The sequence below is a fragment of the Halichoerus grypus genome, chromosome 5 (assembly GCF_964656455.1).
Source record: "Halichoerus grypus chromosome 5, mHalGry1.hap1.1, whole genome shotgun sequence".
Taxonomy (NCBI): Eukaryota; Metazoa; Chordata; class Mammalia; order Carnivora; family Phocidae; genus Halichoerus; species Halichoerus grypus.
The window spans coordinates 64,170,182-64,190,458 of record NC_135716.1 but is presented as its reverse complement, the minus strand read 5'-3'; the positions used below and the strand labels follow the sequence as shown (position 1 = coordinate 64,190,458).

The 20,277-nt window shown below is 34.6% G+C and overlaps 1 protein-coding gene across 1 annotated transcript in view; it reads left to right on the top strand.

Annotated features, from left to right (window-relative positions):
• Positions 1-1,559: 1,559 nt before the first annotated feature.
• Positions 1,560-20,277, top strand: part of MCMDC2 (minichromosome maintenance domain containing 2) — a 33,485-nt gene continuing 14,767 nt past the window's right edge. Inside the window, exons 1-11 of the mRNA XM_078072321.1 lie at positions 1,560-1,653; positions 1,748-1,878; positions 1,949-2,008; positions 4,069-4,264; positions 5,180-5,302; positions 5,422-5,526; positions 8,336-8,461; positions 10,091-10,328; positions 15,325-15,530; positions 17,930-18,096; positions 18,602-18,781. Coding sequence (XP_077928447.1) covers positions 1,560-1,653; positions 1,748-1,878; positions 1,949-2,008; positions 4,069-4,264; positions 5,180-5,302; positions 5,422-5,526; positions 8,336-8,461; positions 10,091-10,328; positions 15,325-15,530; positions 17,930-18,096; positions 18,602-18,781 — 1,626 coding nt within the window. The remainder of the gene's footprint in view (positions 1,654-1,747; positions 1,879-1,948; positions 2,009-4,068; positions 4,265-5,179; positions 5,303-5,421; positions 5,527-8,335; positions 8,462-10,090; positions 10,329-15,324; positions 15,531-17,929; positions 18,097-18,601; positions 18,782-20,277) is intronic.

Here is a 20,277-nt window from a genome sequence, read left to right as displayed (position 1 = left end):
ATATTTTTCCCTGTTAAAAATTTTGATGGCTTCCCTTTGCCTGTCTATATAATCGTCATGGACTTCAAACATTTTAATAATCTGATTGAGACTCATCCAACCATTTCAGAGCCTCCCTTCATTCAGCCCCAGAAACCTTATGTTCAAATGAAGCACAGATGTAATGTCCTGAACACAACATACACTTTAAGATCATTGTACCTATGACAACTGAGAAACTCTGAACTTTACCCCCTGTATAATAGCAAAAAGGACAGTCTGTTACTTTTATTTGGAAAGTAGCCTGAATGCCAAGTAGTAAGGACATGGATTCAGTAGTGTAGGTCTGAAAATTGGGGTAACAAAGGGTTACCCCATCTTTGGAAAAAATCCTCCTGTCTTTACATCTCCTCCAGTTAGTGAGATCTTTATCAAATATCACCTTTAAAGTAGAATTTATTGCTTTTTCTCTATGACCTATTGTATTAAGTCAAAATGTCCTAAAACAATAGAAAATATTATGACCCCAACACAAGAATGATGTCATTTTGTGAACTATATATCTTGTTCCTTTTGTGCGACTTAGTACATTAATATTTTTTATAGCAAGTCAATTGTAAGTTTTTTACGTATTTCTCATCCCTCACTATACTTTTTGTGAACAGTAGGAATCATATTTTACTCATCTTTGTGTCCCCAGTGTCTAGGACAGTCTGGTATCCAATAAATAGTAAATGCCCAATAAATGTTTGATAATGAATAAATGTGATGGTCATTATTTCTGACTTCTCTAAATTGGCAACTCCTTGAAGGCAGGATCCAATCTTAATCATTTTATTCCTAACACCTAATACAATTATTGGTATATATTGTTTCCAATTACTGTTTGCTGTCTTTGAATGAATTTTACATATTCCATTCTCATTACCAAAGTTTAATGTTTTATGTTGGCCACTAATAGAAGATTTAAAGCCAGAAGAAGCCTTATCATCTAATGAAACCCCCTCATTTTCTACAGATGAAGATACTGAGCCAAGAGAGGTCAGGTGATTGCCCCATAGCAACTAGGAAATGCTGGGTCTAGAACTAAGTTCTCAGATTTTTTAGGTTAACTACACTTTACTTAGATTGAATTTTTGAAACAACTTTTACCACTTTCATTTTTTAAGCAACTCCTGCAAGGGGACCTCATCATCTAATATTTATTTCAACAAGCATTTTTTAGGAACACCTACTCTGTAAAGAGATAGTTGAGGCTCCTGTTCTTAAATTTGCAATCTTGTGGAGAATCTGATGACCTACTGTTGATAAAAAATGTTATTTGGCAAAAAAACCCACAAAGTTTTGTTTCCTTTTGGGTAGGAATTTTTCTAAGTTGGAAATTTTACCTCATTTCATTTCACTCTCAATTTTAAGTTGAACAATTTGTAAGGTTTTATTAGAGATCATGAAGTGTAAATTCTAATTTATTTTATTTCTAGGTATTCTCATCTTTTCTGTGCGTTTCACCATCTGTAGTCTTTACCAGCAACTGTCGTTTAATCATTTAGTAATAGAGAAGAATCATTAATTAGGAGAAAATGTCAAGTCTAAAAATGAAAGAGGCAGCCCTTATCTATCTTGACAGAAGTGGAGGCCTCCAAAAGTTTATAGATGATTGCAAATACTACAATGGTATGTTCAGCAAAGGTGACATTGTATCTTAGAAACTTTAAAATAAATTTCTGCATGTAACTATCCTCATTTTTATATTTGTGTATTTTTACAGATTCAAAACAAAGTTATGCTGTCTATCGATTCAATATTTTAATAAATCCCTCTGATATTGTTGAATTGGATGCTGAACTTGGAAATCACATTTTACACGAGCCTTTAAAAGCTGCTCAAGTTTTTCAATCAGTAAGTTAAAGAAAGAAAGAATTTTATGTCATGTGGAATTTTTGGTAACTTTGTTTGTTTGAAACCACAGGTCTGTTTTACTGCTGTTAAGACTCTCTCATTAATTGGACAATTACAGACTGAAACTCAGGTAAGTTTTAGTTAAATTTAACAAAGAAAACTGAGGTAAAAACCTTTGAAGATTACTTGTAAATAAATACTTTTATATTCATATTTTTGTTTATTAAAAAAGATACTACATTTTTTCAGAGTTCAATAGAATATCTTAAATACACATCTTCACTTCCTGTATTATCACTTATAACATTGAATATTTTTATAATAGAACATTCCAAACATACTGCAAAATAAAGAGAATAATATGGTGAGCCTCTATATATCTATCATTCAGATTTAATAGTTTACAATATTTTGCCATACCTGCATCATCCATTTTTTACCAAAATATTTTAAGGCAAATCCCAGACATCCTAATGTCACCACTCCATCCTTTAGTATCAACCTCTAAAAGTTGTGGACATTTTTCTTATATAACCACAATGCCATTATGACCCCTTACAAAATAACAATTTTTTTGTATCTAATATCCAGTCCATATTTAAATGTACCCATTTGGGCTCTCAAGAGTGTCTCACAATTGATTTGTTCAAATCAGGATCAAAACAAGGCCTATACATTATAATTGGTTATTGTATCTCATTAAACCTCTTATAATCTAGAGCAGTTACCTCCCTCTTCCTTTTTATACCACTGAGTTTTTGAAGAAACTAGTTAATTGTCCTGTTAATGTTTCATAATCTGGATTTGTCTGATTATGTTCTTACGGTATTTAACTTATTCTTCCATACACCATATTTCTGGGAAATATAAATTGGCTCTAAAAACTTGCTTAAATTCAGATTCAACTCATTTTGACAAGAATACATCATACTTATTGTCATGTATTTCATATTGCACTACATTAGGGGAAATACACTATCTGTTTTCTACTTTTAGTAATCCCACAATTGATCAGTGGGTTCTGGTAATGTCGGTCTGATCTCTTCAATATACACTCTCCCATCAACTTTCATCTAATAGTTTTTGCAGCCACTGATGACCATTACCTAGAATCCATTATTTCATTAGAAGTTGTAAAATTGTGATTTTTTCTAATTTCAGCAACCTTTCTGAATTTAGTATCTGAAATTATTCTATAACAGAAGTTTTCTCTCATCAACTGTTTGGTTACCCTGAAATATAATTTGTACCTAAAAGGCAGAATGAATGGTTGATTTTTTTCCATTTATAAATCTTCAGAGAATAATGAGTTGAAATCTAGGAGCCTAAATGATGACCAATAATTTTTTTGGTTTTGTTTTTCCTTTTTTAAAGATTTTATTTTATTTATTTGACAGAGAGGGAGAGAGACAGCTAGAGAGGGAACACGAGCAGGGGGAGTGGGAGAGGGAGAAGCAGGCTCCTGGCCGAGCAGGGAGCCCGATGCGGGGCTCGATCCCAGGACCCTGGCATCATGACCTGAGCCGAAGGCAGACGCTTAACGACTGAGCCACCCAGGCGCCTCTTTCCTTTTTTTTTTATTATGAGGAACTCATGAATTTAAAGATATATCCGATATATTTCAATGAATCTTTGTCATTCTTTTTGATGTATATTATTGAACCTTTGGTCCATTGGGAGTCCAGTCCCTTAAAGTTTGCATTTATGTCCTTTTGACACATCCCATGTTTTAGTTTTTTGTAGCTCCCTTGGTTTCTGGCACAAAGAGGTGCACCAGGTCCATCTGGTATATTTTCTGTCTCAGACCTGCAGTCAGCCATTTCCCTTAAGCAGCCTTGGTTCCTTTTGGTGAAAAATTATATTTAAGAGATCATAATCTGGGCACTGGAAGGGGTCATTGCTATTGGATTCTCATTGTTTTGTAGGTCTTTTCAGTGGATATAGTCAAGAAATTGTGGTTTTAAAGAAAAATTACGAGTTCATAATAATATTTTCAATTAAAATGTAAGATTTAAGGGGTTTGCATCTTTAATTTTATATTTAGATCTTTTTTCTTATGCTTAAATTTGATTCCTAATAACACTAACAAGTTATTTACTTGATTTACTCCACAAATATACTTAATATAGTGTAATGCAAGTCCAATTGGATCTACAATTTTTATTAATACCATTTTTACCTTCTTATTAGATTAATATAGTGCTGAAGTTAACACATTTACCTCCTCTGCGAAGTTATAGTCTTGATCTTTGTGAGTTTCCACTTGATTATGCATCTCAAAGATTTTATATGATGCAAGGAATTGTGATTGCAATGACAACTGTAACCAAGTATACACAAGGTGCAAGATTTCTTTGTTCAGATGAAGCATGCCCTCTTTCAAAAGGTAGATATAAAAATGTAAAATCAAAACATCAAGCAATTTATTGTTTAATCCTAAATCATGTTTACCATTAGTTATGAAACACTCATAGAGTAGAAAGAATGGAATAAAACTTGGTGTTTCATGTTTACAAGTTTACTTCGCATAATCCTGAGGTGCATTCTTTTCTTTCCGTTCTCTCTCCCACAGTGTTAACAGGTGCTCTTGGATTGCTGAAGCACTTGTTCTCATACATTGTTTCATGACTGTTCATTGCTGTTTCCTCTCCCTGTAATGTCCTCTCTCAAACCTTTGGCTTAACTTCACTCCTTCTCAGGACATCTTTTCCATTCATCCCTACTTCTCATTGGCTTGAATGTCATTCCTCTCTTCTCTCTGAATACTCTAAATGAACACCACATATTAAAATTATCTGTTTCTTATTGCTGCCTTTTGAAACTGTGTTTAAGTATCCATATCACCAGTGCCTTAGCATAGTGCCTGGCAAGAAATAGCCATGCAATAAATGTGTTTTTTTTATTATGTTATGTTAATCACCATACATTACATCATTAGTTTTTGATGTAGTGTTCCATGATTCATTGTTTGTGCATAACACCCAGTGCTCCATGTAGAACGTGCCCTCTTTAATACCCATCACCAGGCTAACGCATTCCCCACCCCCCTCCCCTCTAGAACCCTCAGTTTGTTTTTCAGAGTCCATAGTCTGTCATGGTTCAGCTCCCCCTCCAATTTTCCCCCCTTCATTCTTCCCCTCCTGCTATCTTCTTCTTTTTCATGCAATAAATGTTAATTGAACTGCTCTGAACCCACCTGTACAATTGAATTAATTATACTTTGAATTAGAATAATTTTAAAGGAATGAAAATGGATAGCTAAATCCAAAAGCAAATTTAGCTTACCTTTGTTTTCTTTCAGGATTTCAGTATATAAGAGTGCATGTGCCTGGTGCTACAGAATCTGCTACAGTAAGAAATGACTTTTTGTGTAATCTATGTTCATCTTCACTTCAAGAAGACAGAAAATTTAGAGTACTTGGTGGTAAAGATGCATTTATATTTTGTAATTACAAATTTTAAAATAGTATTTGATATCTTAATGTGGAAAGTAAATTGAATGTATATTCAAATAACTAATTCTTTTTTGCTATTGGCCTTAAGATAAACAGATAGTTGAAATAATCACAGCAAAGGCACTTCATGCTTTTCGAGGATATTCTAACAACCAGCCATGTAGGTTTCAATCTCTTACAGTTTTTCTAAGAGGTAAGTAAGTTTTGTGTGAACTAAAAACAAATTGCTGTAAAATATATAAAATATGTAATTGACTTGTTTATAGCTATATATTATAAATGGTACTTCTATAGCTTAAGAATCATAGGTCTTCTTTTGAGTGTTTTAAAGAGTCATGTTTAGCTAAGGTATCAGTTATTCATTGAGTCATACATCATTCACTTAAAAAGATATTAGCACCTGCTGTGTCCCAAGCACCGAGCTAGGTTTCAGGGACACAATTATTTATGGTAATGATCTCCCATCATTTTATGTTGTGTCTTATGTAAACATTGGGGTTATTTAATTTATTTTTTGAAGATTTATTTATTTATTTGAGAGAGAGAATTTACGAGTGGGGGAAGGGCAGAGGGGAAGCAGACTCCCCACTGAGTGAGGAGACTGATATGGGGCTCAGTCTCCCTGACCGGGAGATCATGACCTGAGCGGAAACCTAGAGTCGGTCACTTAACCAACTGAGCCACTCAGGAGCCCCTGGGATTACTTTATAATGTAAACTTCATGAAGGTAAGGACTTGTTTTTTTTACTGCACATAGTAAAACCTCAATAAATATTTGTTTAAAAAAATGAATGAGTTGTGATGTATGATTAACTCTTGAGAACTGCATGAATAAAGACCTGTGAGTAGACAGAATCTGCCATGGAGGAAATCATTATTGGTATTAATCACCCAGGGAATGGTGAGTCTTCGTTGAAAAGCCAGGACTGTGAAAATGAGGGTGAGGCTCAGCCTCTTTTCTTGGGCTGAAATTGGAGAAGTTAAACTGTTTGGAAAGAGAGAACTTGAATGTCAAACATGTATCGGAAACTCAAGAGTTAGGGAAGTAGAAATTCAAATAAGAACTCTTCCCGCTGTGGCCTGACAAGGATGAGGCAAGCATATAAGCACAGATGATAATAGGTCATTTTTAAATAGCAGTTACTGTGTGCCAGGCACTCTTACATATATTAACTCATTTAGTCGCAACCCCATCAAGTAAGTTCTATTATTATGTCAATTTTACAATTTGGAAACTGAGGCACAGAAAGTAACTTGTCCAAAGTTACATAGCTAGTATGTGGCACAGCCATAATTCAAATTCAGGCATTCCAGCCTCAAAGTCTACTTAATTCTATTATATACTACATAAAAACCATACAACATAGAAATATAAGTGGCTATCCAACTTATATTTTGGTAGAAAATCCTTTCTTCAAATAAACTCTTCCATAGAACCTAAATGAATTTTTAAAGATTAAATTAATAAAAAACAGGCCTTTTGGGGTTGACATTAGAAGAGATAACCAGACTTCCCAGCCTCCTTACCTTTTTCTTGACCTTTCCTTGACCTCAAGATACATCTACCAAACTATGATTCCATGGAACAGTAGAAAAACAATTTGCTCTAATTATCCCCTCATAATTCATTCTGTATCCTTCAGTTAGTTGTTTTTTGTTGTTATTGTTTGTTTGATTGGTTGGTTGGTTTGTAGTTTTTATTTTCTCAATTCTCGAGCCTGATTCTTCCCTTCCAGTCTACAGGGTACACCAATATGCTCTGTGGAGATAGATAGATAGATAGATAGATAGATAGATAGATAGATAGATAAAAAAATTAAAATTAAAATTAAAATTAAAATTAAAAAAAAAAAGAAAGGAGGGACGCCTGGGTGGCTCAGTCAGTTAAGTGTCTGCCTCGGCTCAGGTCATGATCCCAGGGTCTGGGATTGAGTTCTGCATCGGGCTCCTTGCTCAGTTGGGGAGCCTGCTTCTCCTTCTGTCTGCTGTTCCCCCTGCTTGGGTGCTCTCTGTCTCTGACAAATAAATAAATAAAATCTTAAAAAAAAAAAAAGAAATGAGAGAGAGAAGAAAAAAAATGATGGAGAAGATCACCTTTTGATCTTCTTCATGGAGAGATGCTAATCCTGTTCCTCCTTTTAAGCCTTTCTTTCATAGCTTTACAACCAGCCAACTTCTGTGTAATGGAGGATCAAGATTTTTAGTGTATATTTTTAAAATAAATTTTGAGGGGTGCCTGGGTGGTTTAGTTGGTTAAGCATCTGACTCTTGATTTCAGCTCACGTCTTGATCTTGGGGTCATGAGCTCAAGCCCCGCGCTGGGCTCCATGCTGGGCGTGGAACCTACTTAAAACAATCAATAAATCAACCAATTTTGAACTTGTGCAAAAGCTTTGTCCAGTCTGTAGATGTGAGAAGGGAAACCTAGCATAATGCAAGAGATACCCAGATCTAGATGTGAACTTCAGTTCTGCTATGTACTATTTAGCCTCGTACAATTTACTTAACTTCTCAGTTTCTTCATGTACAAAGCAGGAATAACAATATCTAACAGTTTTCAATTAGATAATATATGTAAAAATACCTTGCCTATATTGTAGGTAGTGAATAATACCTTTTAAAATTATTTTCTTCTCAAATTATTATTTATAAGGTCATTTTTATTAACATTTTTTATGATTTAATGCAAATATGTTTCATCTTAAATAGAATGATCCTGTTTTTCCTTTAATTGTATTAGAGGAGACTGTCTTGTTGCTGTGTCTCATGCTTCTTGAAATTAATTCATCGTTGTCTATAAATATCAAAATTTATCAGCAATAAAATTGCCTCAATTTACATTATTGGTGTTACTCTATGTAGATATTATACTAAACAAAAGTAAATGCTTTACAACTAACTCAGTTACTAACTTGTTACTTGTTCTAGATTTTTGAACCATATGATCATGTACAAGTTTCATTTAGTGAATACATATTTTCTTTTGTGTTTAATAATCTTAGATGAATCAGTGAGTAAAATGAATATAGGAAATGAGTATAAAATTATTGGAATTCCAAGCTGTGTAAAAACGTCACAAACTGCTGTCTGTATAGAGGCAAACAGTATCATTTCTTGCAATCCAAAAGGTAAGGAAATTGTTAGTATCATATATTAACAAATATTTAAATTTAAGTCCATGTTTTCAGGAAATAAGTATTTGCTCAGGAAATAAGTATTGCTGGACACTCTTCTAAGCACTAGGTATATAGTTATAGTCAGGTTCCTACTCTTAAATCATATGGTAGACAGTCAGTAAACCTGTAAACTAATCAACAAGACGATAATGCTATGAAAGAAATAAAATGTGATAATGTAGAACCTTGCCCACAGGAAGGACTCCTTTTTTTGCCTGAACTTTATTTTGATTTTTTCATAATTAGCAATGAGAAAATTGTGTCCAGATGCCAAGAGTTAAAGGTTCATCAAAAGGTTTTTCTACCCAACCTTTTATTTTCTAACTAAAGCAATGTTAAGTAACTTGTGGTCTGAGAAAAAGAACCCAATACAATAGCATCCTTTTCCTCATCTGAGTTCTGAACCAATCAAGAAATAAGACAAAAGAGAAAGGCGATGGGGACCAAAATACACTTTTGTTACTGGTAATTTCCTTTAACAACTCAAACATAAATAAGCATTAGGTAAAAGTAGAGAGCAGACCTACTCTTAACTTGGCACACAAATAATTAAAGTAGGAAAGATTAGTTAAATCTTGAACAACGTTAGATTTTTTTTTGAATCACCAGATAACCATCTGCAAAAATAGAGGCCCAAGTTGAATTTAAATGCAAGTAGATTCTAGATACCTCTGCTTGTCTTGAAGAGAAAAGCTTCTTAAAAGAGTAAAAATATTGAAGAAAGAAAGCACTAAAGGAAAATAGATATTTTAATGTTATTTTAAATATTTTCTGCTGTGAAGTGTTTCCAGATTTATTGATTTGGTAGCAGAACATGACTTATATGTAGGTGAAAAAGTGTGCTTTCTCATGCTACACTATAGAATTAGGCAGATTTAACCACCCAAATGTGGCAGGAGTTACACTAAAGTAGGTCTCCCTTGGTCCATGGGCATGGATGAATAGAAGAAATCATTGCTCTCTGATGGCAGCCCAAAAGGAAGGAGAAACGGACTGGTTTATGCATGCACAGCTATTCCTCCCAGTGATCAGTTGGATTAAATCACTCATTCCTTTGAGGAGCTGGATAGAGTAAGGGAGTGGAGAAGATCTAGATTGTTACAGTATAGTAGAGTCCAGTGCTTTCAAAGTAGTAGAGAGTAATCTTCCCTTTTAACAGCATCATTCAAGTATTTCCCATTCTCCTGTTTAGCCCTCATTAAAGGTGGTATTATTTTAAACATAGATGTAGAAGCAAACACTGCAATACAGGAGCCCCCTGATCTGGCTTTGTTCATATAGGTCTTAAAAGGAAAAGAATGAGGGATTTGCTTGCCCCCCACAGCCAGTCTATGTGGACACATGGGGTGACTGCTTCCTTTTATTATATTCCCTGGGATAAAATTGAGAGACCAGAGTGACCTCTAATCATAATGTAATATAATATATATAATAATTTAATATTATTATAAGAATTTGAATGTGGCATTACTAGAAGAACTACAATTTGATAATATTTTAGATAAATGGAAGTAGAGATCTATAATGTCGTTTTCTTGTTTTAAAACCCTTTTTAATATATGTGTTAATATTTACTTTCAGTTCCCTCAGGAATTAGCGACAATTTCAAGTATCTTCTCTCTTTGACTTCCAGCTCATGCTGGAAATTTACGGCAATACTGGCCAATATCTTTGCATCACAAATTGTTCCTCCTGGGACTTACAATTTGCTCAAGCTCTGTTTGCTGATGAGTCTAGTACAGACAACTGACCGTAACAAGGAACTGAAAAATTGCCTGGATATTTTAATTATAACAAGTGATACTCTACTTGTAGACAGGTAAAATATGTGATATGAATGTTTTCAAATTATAAATTGGTCACAGATTTGCATAAATCCTTTCCATGAGCATTATTACAAGACAAATATTTAGAATTCATCTGGGCAGTATAAATATTTAAATAAACTTTGAAGTTCAAAACTTTAAAAACAGGAATTGATAAATTGGATATTTGCTTTCAATATTTTGGGAATCTAACCACTCAGAATTTCAACCAATTTCCCCACTCAGACCTTTACAAATAAATGTATCCTTCACAGACTTCTTTTTCCCTCATTCCCTAGTTCATTTTCTGCTTTTGTACTTTGCTTTCATTTTAAAATAATCTTCCCCCCAACAGCCAACAAGCCATTGTCTTATTTTTCTCCAAGATTCCATTCAATAATACTGATGCACTGTATCCAAATAAGTCTGTGAAAAGTGCCAAAATTACTGTTTGGGGACTATCACCCTAACTTTGGAATAAACTTCTACTCAGCATTTTGGGGCTCCCCACTAGCAAGTACTATTTCTAAAATTACTTAAATGTTCAAAAGCCAGGGATAAACTTCTTTTTTTTTTTTTTTTTAAGATTTTATTTATTTGACAGAGACACAGCAAGAGAGGGAACAGAAGCAGGGGGAGTGGGAGAGGGAGAAGCAGGCTTCCCGCTGCGCAGGTAGCCCGATGTGGGGCTCGATCCCAGAATTCTGGGATCATGACCTGAGCTGAAGGCAGACGCCCAACGACTGAGCCACCCAGGCGCCCCCAGGGATAAACTTCTTATATTAATACCTTGGATGAATTTGTAAAGCAAAAGCAAATTTATAGAATGAATTTAAAATTTTAAAAATGCAAATTTAACTTAATTGGACAGATGATGTTTTGCTAAAATTAAAATTAAATTGCAATGTAAATGTGGTACTAACTGCTACAGATTGCACCAATTTAATCTTCTACTGATGAGCATGGGAGTATTTGTTTCCTCACAGCCTCACCAACACTGGGTATTATCAAACTTTTAAAGTCAGCCATCTGATGGGTGGAAAATGGTATTTTATTTTAATTTGCATTTTTTTAACTAGGCGTAAGTTTTAGTATCATTTAGAGTTTGTTAAACACTTTTATTATTTTTTTATGAACCTCCTTGACTCCTGTCCACTTTTCTATTAAGTTGTTTATTTCTAAATGATTTGTGATATCTCTTGTAAATGAAGGCCTTTGCCTCTTTTCCTGTTTGTCATTAACCTCTGGCTTTTCCTGTGGTATTTGGGGTGGTATGAGAGATTTGGGGGGGTTGTTTTGTTTTTTAGTTAAAATTTATATATAGTGAAATAATCAGATCTTAAGGATATACTCCAGTAAGTTTTGACAAGTGCTTACATTGTGATAGCCACCACCACAATAAAATATAGAACATTTCCATCACCTCAGAAAATTCCTTCACTTAGTACCTATCTCCATAGGTGATTTCTGTCACCGTAGGTCAATTTTCCTGTTCTTGAACTTCATAAAAATAGAATCATACAGTGCATACAATGCATATTCTTTTGGGCCTAGTCTCTTTTACTCTACACATTTTTGAGATTGATCCAGTTGTGTATGTCAGTAGTTCATTGTTTTTATTGATGAGTAGTATTCCATTATATGAATGTACCAAAATTTGTTTATCCATTCTCCTAGTGATGGACATTGGGTTTTGCATGTTTTGACTATTATAAATGAAGCTGTTGTAAACATTCCTATACAGGTCTTTTTGTGGATGTGTGTTTTCATTATCTTGGATAAATACCTAGGAGTAGAATTGCTATGTCATTAGGTAGATATATATTTAACTTTATAAGAAACTGCCAAACAGTTTTCCAGAGTGGTTATACCATTTTACATTCCTACCAACAATGTAAGGTTCCAGTTGTTTCTATCATCACCAGTACCTGGTGTTGTCAGTCTTTCTCAATTTAGCCATTCAGGTGCATGTGAAATGGTATCATATTATGGTTGTAATTTTCATTTCCCTGATGACTACTGATCTGAGCTCTTTTTTTTTTTTTTTTTAAAGATTTTACTTATTCATTTGAGACACAGAGATACAGAGATACAGAGAGAGAGAGAGAGAGAGAGCATGAGCCGGGAGAGAGGCAGAGGGAGACGGAGAAGCAGGCTCCTTGCTGAGCCAGGAGCCTGATGTGGGGCTTGATCCCAGGACCCTGGGATCATGACCTGAGCTGAAGGCAGACGCTTAACCATCTGAGCCACCCAGGCGCCCCTGATCTGAGCTCTTTTATATGTGCTTATTGGCTGCTCATGTATCTTCTTTTATGAAGTGTCTGTTCAAGTCCTTTGCCCACTTTTAAAAGGGGCTGTTCTAGATATACATCCTTTGTCACATATATGTACCAAGAAATTTTTGTTTCAGTCTAAAGCTAGTATTTTTTTTCTTAAAAATGTCTGATGAGCAGACTTTTTCATTTTGATGAAATTCAATTTATTGGGTTTCTTTAAGTTTAGTGTTTTCTGGGTTCTGGGTTCTGTTTAAGAAATCTTTGCCTACACTAAGGTCATGAAGATATTCTTTTATATTTTCTCCTAGAAGCATTATAGTTCTAGCTTTTATATTAGGTCTGTTATCCATCATAAGTTAATTTTTGTATATGGTGTGAGGTAGGAGTCAAGGTTAATGTTTTTTCCTATGCATTTATACAGTTTTTCCATACCATTTGTTGAAAAGATTTTCCTTTCATCATTGAATTGTTTTGACACCATTGTTGAAAATCAGTTGAACTGGGTATAAACTAGGTATAAAATTGAACTGGGCAAAAATCTGTTTGAACTCTTTCTGTTATTTTGACCTATTTGTCCATAATTATGCAATACCATACATTTTTTATTATTGTAGCTCTATGTTGTTTTGAATCAAGTGGTGCAACTTTATTCTTCATTTTCAAGATTCTTTTTCACTATTTTAGGTCCTTTGCATTTTCTTATAAAGTTTAGAATCCTGTATTTTCTTATAAGGTTTAGAATCCATATGTTAATACCAGTCTCTCACCCACCCCCCAGAAAAGGCCATTAGAGATTTTTGTTGGAACTGCATTTAACTTATAAATCAATTTTAGTGAGAATTTATATCTTAACAATGTTGAGTCTTTTGATCCATGAATATGGTGTGTATCTCCATTTATTTAAGTCTTCCTTAATTTCTCTCAGCAATGTTTTGTAAAGGTCATGCATATGTTTTGCTAGAGTGATTTCTAAATATTTGAGAATATTGATATTATTAAAAATAGTAGTATTTTATTAATTTCATTTTTCAAATGTTTGCTGTGAATATGTAGAAATATAATTGATTTTTGTATTTTGACCTTACATTATGTGACCTTCACTATTTTTTTGAAAGATTTTATTTACTTATTTGGGGCGCCTGGGTGGCTCAGTCATTAAGTGTCTGCCTTCGGCTCAGGTCATGATCCCAGGGTCCTGGGATCGAGCCCCGCATAGGGCTCCCTGCTCCACGGGAAGCCTGCTTCTCCCTCTCCCACTCCCCTTGCTTGTGTTCCCTCTCTCGCTGTGTCTCTCTGTCAAATAAGTAAATAAAATCTTTTTTTTTAAAAGATTTTATTTACTTATTTGACAGAGAGAGAGAGCACAAGCAGGGGGAGTGACAGAGGAAGAGGGAGAAGCAGGCTGCCTGCTGAACAGGGAGCCTGATGTGGGGCTCAATCCCAGGACCCTGGGATCAACCTGAGCCAAAGGCAGACGTTAAACTGACCGAGCCACCCAGGCGCCCCCTTGTATCACTATTTTTAAAAATTTCTCATTGGATTCCAATGTGTAGACAGACAAGTTTGAGACCCATTGTTCTATATAATAGGTTCTCAGCCGTCCTGCATATTAGAATTACCTGGGAGAATTTTTTTTTCCTTTTTAAGTGGGCTCCATGCCTGGAGCCCATCATGGGGCTTGAACCCATGACCCTGAGATCAAGACCTGAGCCAAGGTCAAGAGTCGGATGCTTTACCGACTGAGCCACCCAGGCGCCCTACTTGGGAGAGTTTTTTAAAAAATTTATGATTTTGGCTCACCCCAAGAATGGTTTGGGGTGGGGCTTGACATTGGAATTTAAAAAATCTCCCCAGGTGATTTTAATGTGAGGTGGGGTTGAAAACCACTGCTTTATAGGCTTGCAAAAGTTTCTTTCTAAATCTCATTCCCCCATTTTATATATCTTCAAACTAACATCCAAATTCCTTGGAATGGCATATACACTAGAAATTTTATAGCATCTACCTATCCATATTTAAAGAATACTGCTTCATCCTCTTTTGCACTGGATGTCTATGTCAGCTCATCATAGTTGATTGCACCAGCAAGCTATGATTTCTGTGGGAAGGTTTTGAAAGCTAAGACAATCATAATCCTTTCTTAGAATTTAAATTTGAGAAATGAAGGGGCTGAGGCAATTGGCAAAGAGATCAGAAAACAGAAAGATGTATCAAGAGTTACCATGATACATAGGCAGCAGAGATAGTCATTATGGGCTACTGGCAAGCCTAAATGTGAAAATTCTGAATAAACAAAAGAAAGCAATCCATAAAGAGAAAGGCCCAGTTCAAATGTCATCTCTCTGTAGCTTTCTCTGACTTCCTTCCAGGAAGAAATAATACTCTCCTATGAATGTTCTCATGAAAACACATTGTGTTTTAGTTTTTTATGTCTCTCTTTCTAGGCTGTGAGCTTTCTAAGTTAAGGACCATGTCTTATATATGTTTTTATCCCTAGAAAAGGTGCTCATTAGGGGCACCTGGCTGGCTCAGTCAGTAGAGCATGCAACTCTTGATCTCGGGGTTGTGAGTCTGAGCCCCATGTTGGGTGTAGAGATTACTTAAAAATAAAATATTAGAAAAAATTTTCATTAAACACTGACTCAAATTAAATTTAATTGTGTAGTTGTTATACATGATCACTTTTGAAAATCAAACATTGAATAATAGTAACGAGTAATTTATTTTTTCCTAGGCTTTTGAATTTTAGTATAAACCTTGTGCCCCGTGGTATACGTCATCCAGTCTCTACTGAAATTTTTCCTACTCTATCCAGAAATAAGTATGGAACTGGCGCAGTTAGCATTCAAGCTGGCAGTGCTTTGCTAGCTAAAGGTGGTATCTGCTTTATGGGAGACTTGGCTTCACACAAAAAAGATAAACTAGAACAGCTTCAATCAGGTGAACAATATTTTTTCTAATTAATTTTTACCTGTTTAACTTACAGTCTCATCAGTGTCAAGGAGTTACTTAACAGTTAAGATTGTATTGTACACATTTTAGGAATTGAGAAATTATATTAAATGATACTTCTCATTTTACCTTTATTAATAAAAAGAGGGGAATTTAATATACAAATGCACTGTTTTAGCTTTTGCTCTCAGTTGTGCTAACATGTGAGTTTTTATTGGCCCAGATTTCTTTTCTTGTCTTACTGTTTTAGCTAGGACTTCCACTCTGATGCTGAAAAACTGTGGTAAAAAGAGACATCCTTGTCTTGTTCCTCATCTTTGCAAGAAAGTTTTGAGTTTATCACCATTAAATATGATATTAGCTGTAGGTTTTTTGGTAGATGTTTTTTTCCAAGTTGAAGGAGTTCTCCTCTATGGTGAAATACACATAACATAAAATTTACGATTTTAACCATTTTTAAGTGTACAATTCAGTGGCATTAAGCACATTCACAATGTTATGTAATCATTACCACTCTCCATTTCCAGAACTTTTCATAATTCCTAACAGAAACTCTGTATCCAGGGATGCCTGGGTGGCTTGGTCGGTTAAACGTCTGCCTTTGGCTCAGGTCATGATCCCAGGGTCCTGCCTGCCACTCCCCCTGCTTGTGCTCTGTCTCTCTGTCTCTCTGTCTCTCTCTCTGACAAATAAATAAATAAATAAAATCTTTAAGAAAAAAAGAAACTCTGTACCTATTATACAATAACTCCCTATTCCCGCCTACCTCCAGCCCCTGGTAAACTCTATTCTACTTTCTGTCTTTATGAATTTGTCTATTCAAGAATCTCTTATTGTTAAATAAGATTCCATTTTATATATATACCACTTTAAAAAAAAGTTCATTCATTTGTTGAGGGACACTTAGGTTGTTTCCATCTTTTGGCTATTGTGAATAATGTTGCTCTGAACATTGGAGTCCAGGTATCTGTTTGAGTCCCTACTTTCAACTCTTGGGTATATACCTAGAAGTGGAATTGCTGGATTATAAGGTAATTCTATGTTTAACCTAATGAGGAACCACCAAACCGTTTTCCACAGTGGCTATGCAATTTTGCATTCCGATCAGTAAAGGATGAAGATTCTAATTTCTCCACATCAGTCCTATTACATTTCATAAGTAATAAAATATTTTTTTTAAAGATTTTATTTATTTACTTGAGAGAGAGAGAACAAGCAGTGAGGAGGGACAGAGGGAGAGAGAAAGAGAGAGAGAGAGAGAGAAGCAGATTCCCTGCAGAGCAGGGAGCCTGATGTGGGGCTCGGTTCCCAGGACCTGGAGATTGTGACCTGAGCCGAAGGCAGACGCTTAACTGACTGAGCCACCCCGGCGCCCCAGTAATAAAATATTTTTAAAGGAAAAAGCTTTATATATTAGTACATTTAACAGCAGATTTTCCCTTGTGTTTGATTAACTTTTAGTTTACACTGGGCCCACATAATAAGTAGCTGGCCCTGGCTACTAGAATGGCAAAAATTTAAAAAATTGACAACAAATATTACCAAGGATGTGGAAAAACTGGAATTCCTATATATTTTTGATGAGAGTATAACATAGTACAACCATTTTGAAAACTGCTCTGGCCTTTCTATAGAGTTAAAAATATATTATTTATCTCATGACCCAAGAGAAAGATAAATATAGACAAAAGACTCTGTTATCATGAATGAAGAGAAGACTAATTTGAGAAATATTTGAAAGATAGAATCCTAGGAATTGGATTGAATCTATAGATTGAATGGTTATAAGGGGTGAAGGATGGATAGAAAGGAGATTTTGTTGCTTCTACATTTTTTATTTGGGTTTTAAGTAGTTGAATAGTGATACCCCTAATTGTGAGTAATGCACACAGAGTCATTTGAGGAGAAGAAATGATGAATTTGGTTTTCAACATGTTGGATTTGAGATATATTTTCCCCTAGTCATTGTAGTTTATATTTTCTCTAAGTCTTACCCTCTTTCACTCTTACATGCATGTCCTGCTTTCTTTTTTTCCACATAAAAGAACATTGCTTAATTTCAGCCCCCCTTGTAAGCATGACTTACATGACCAGTCTCTTAACTCTCTGCCTATTCCACCCAGACACTGACCATAATTCCAGCTATATGCTTTAGACTGTTGTTCTCATTAAGTCATGGGACACATAAACGTTCAAATATTTTTCTTGTTCTTTTTATGGCAGATCCTCTAATTTAGCCACATCTTACAAAACAACCAAATTTACTTGTGTCTTTACTGTCCAACATTTAGAGAGTAAAATTCTATATAATAATATCTGTTATTAATTTGTGGATATATAGACCAAAATGAACCTAAATAGTAAATGCATAATGTCTTTTGACTTAGTTGTGGAAAGCAGAAGCATCACAGTATACATCCCAGGAAAGAAGTTTGGGGATGATGTTAATCAACAAATGACTTTTCCAGTTCAGTGCAGTTTTTGGTCTTTTGTTGATATGGATTCATCTTCAAGGAAGAATATGCCGAAAACCAACACTCTAATTGGTCAGATGGTAAGGTATATGTATATTTTATTTTTAGAATGTTGTTCAGGGAATTTAATCACAGATTTTAATCTCAATGTTTTTGTTGTTCTTAATGTTTTATTAACCCATTTCTATCTTTAATCGGGTACTAGAACTAAATAATGATGCAATTGTTTGAAAATTTTCATTTTTTTAGTCATGCAAAGCGGGTGTCTGTTTACTAGAAATTATTATTTGAATAGGCAGTAGAGTAGGCTTTAATGAATAATGTGTAAGAAAATAATAAAGAGCATTCAAAAATTGGTCATATTAAGTTCCCATGATACTCAGGAATCACTTTAAATAATAATTAGTAGTAACAAATAATAAAACAAAAATAGTTATATAATTTAATATAATAAAATATTTTAATAATATAAATATGTTAATAATTTAAATAATTACAAACAATACTTAATTTATAATTATTTCTAAAGTGTTTGTGGAAATGCCAGAATTTAATGTTTGTCTTTTACATTTTCATTTGATGTAGGATTGCAGTTTGATTCCAGCTAATCTCCTAGAGGCATTTGGATTATTGCTTAGCTGCAATGAATCATCTCCTTGCTACCCACTTCTTTCTACTGTGCAACATACTTTAAAGAAAGCCATTGATCCTGAAGGGCAGCTTTATGTAGCTTCTAAGAAGTTCACAACTGAAGATTTTGAAAAGGTACAGGTAGGAAAAATGAGTACCAAGCATACTTGTGCTAATGTTTCTCAATTGAAATAGAACTCACTTGAGCTCTCAGTTTTCTTTATTTAGATTTCTTTTATTCCAAGTCACTTTCAGCCTTTAAATATTTTAAGGACATTGTATAGAAAATATTTAGGATTATAATTAAATAAAAAACTGCATAAGGACATAAATATTAAAATGTTGAGTTAATTCTTTGCACCTCTGTCCAAATAGCTTTAAAAAATCTCAATAAAAAGAAAACCAATAGAATATTTCTATGGAAAATTATGATGAGAGGCTGTACAGGTATACAGTTATTTACATTTTACAGATTATTCAAAGGGATTTACTTTATATAAATGCCTTCAGAGTTCTGACTTTAGAGAATACCTGTCATGACTCACTAACCCATTTCAGTGTCCTGCCATGAAAACATGGGCAGCATGTTCAGAGAACCTGAGAGTAGGTGATATAAATTAGTAATGATTTTTGTAGCTATTAAAGGTACACAAGTATTTACAAGTGACACCCTTGTAATATTGACTATTGAGAAATCTATCCACAGTAGAGTTAAAGTACCTAGATAGGATAGATAAAGGGCAGGAATACTGGGAGTGGGAATCTATGAGTCATTAAAAATTTTTTTTTCATACCTGCCTTCCTTGTAGGTAGACTGCATGGGTAAAAGGAAAAGTGAGGTGGACTTAAAACGGAATTATGAGCATTGTTTATTCACATAGCTTAGAACAGAAAAAGAATATGGTAAATCAGGTATTTTTGTTTTATTTATTTATTTTTTATTATTTATATTTGGGGGAGGAGCAGAGGGAGAGAATCTTTTTTTTTTAAAGAATTTTTTTTTTTAAGATTTTATTTATTTATTTGACAGAGAGAAAGAGGGAACACAAGCAGGGGGGAGAGGCAGGCAGAGGGAGCAGCAGGCTCCCTGCTGAGCAGAGAGCCCAATGTGGGGCTCAATCCCAGGACCCTGAGATCATGACCTGAGCCAAAGGCAGGAACTTAACCAACTGAGTCACCCCGGTGCCCCAAGAGAGAGAATCCTAAGCAGGCTCCATGACCAACACAGAGCCCAACATGGAGCTCAGTCTCACAACCTTGAGATCATGACCTGAGCTGAAATCAAGAGTCAGATGCTTAACCGACTGAGCCACCCAGGCACTTCTGTTTGTTTTAATATATAAGAAAAAAAGTAGTTAATCTCTAGGAATTAGGGTACTAAATATACTGACACACTAATGACCTAGAGAAATTTTTGCCCAGTTTTTCTCTGAAAAACAAACAAAACCCCTTGGGATTTATTATTTACTGAATCCTATATATATATGAGCCTACTTCTGCTCTTTTATGTTCTCACAGAAAAATAAATCTTCTTTAAATAGTTTTTCATTTAATTGAGATAAAAATAAGATACAAGAAACCATTAAGGGACAGTTTAAGTGCTAACCTGGGTGGTGCTAACTCTAAGTATT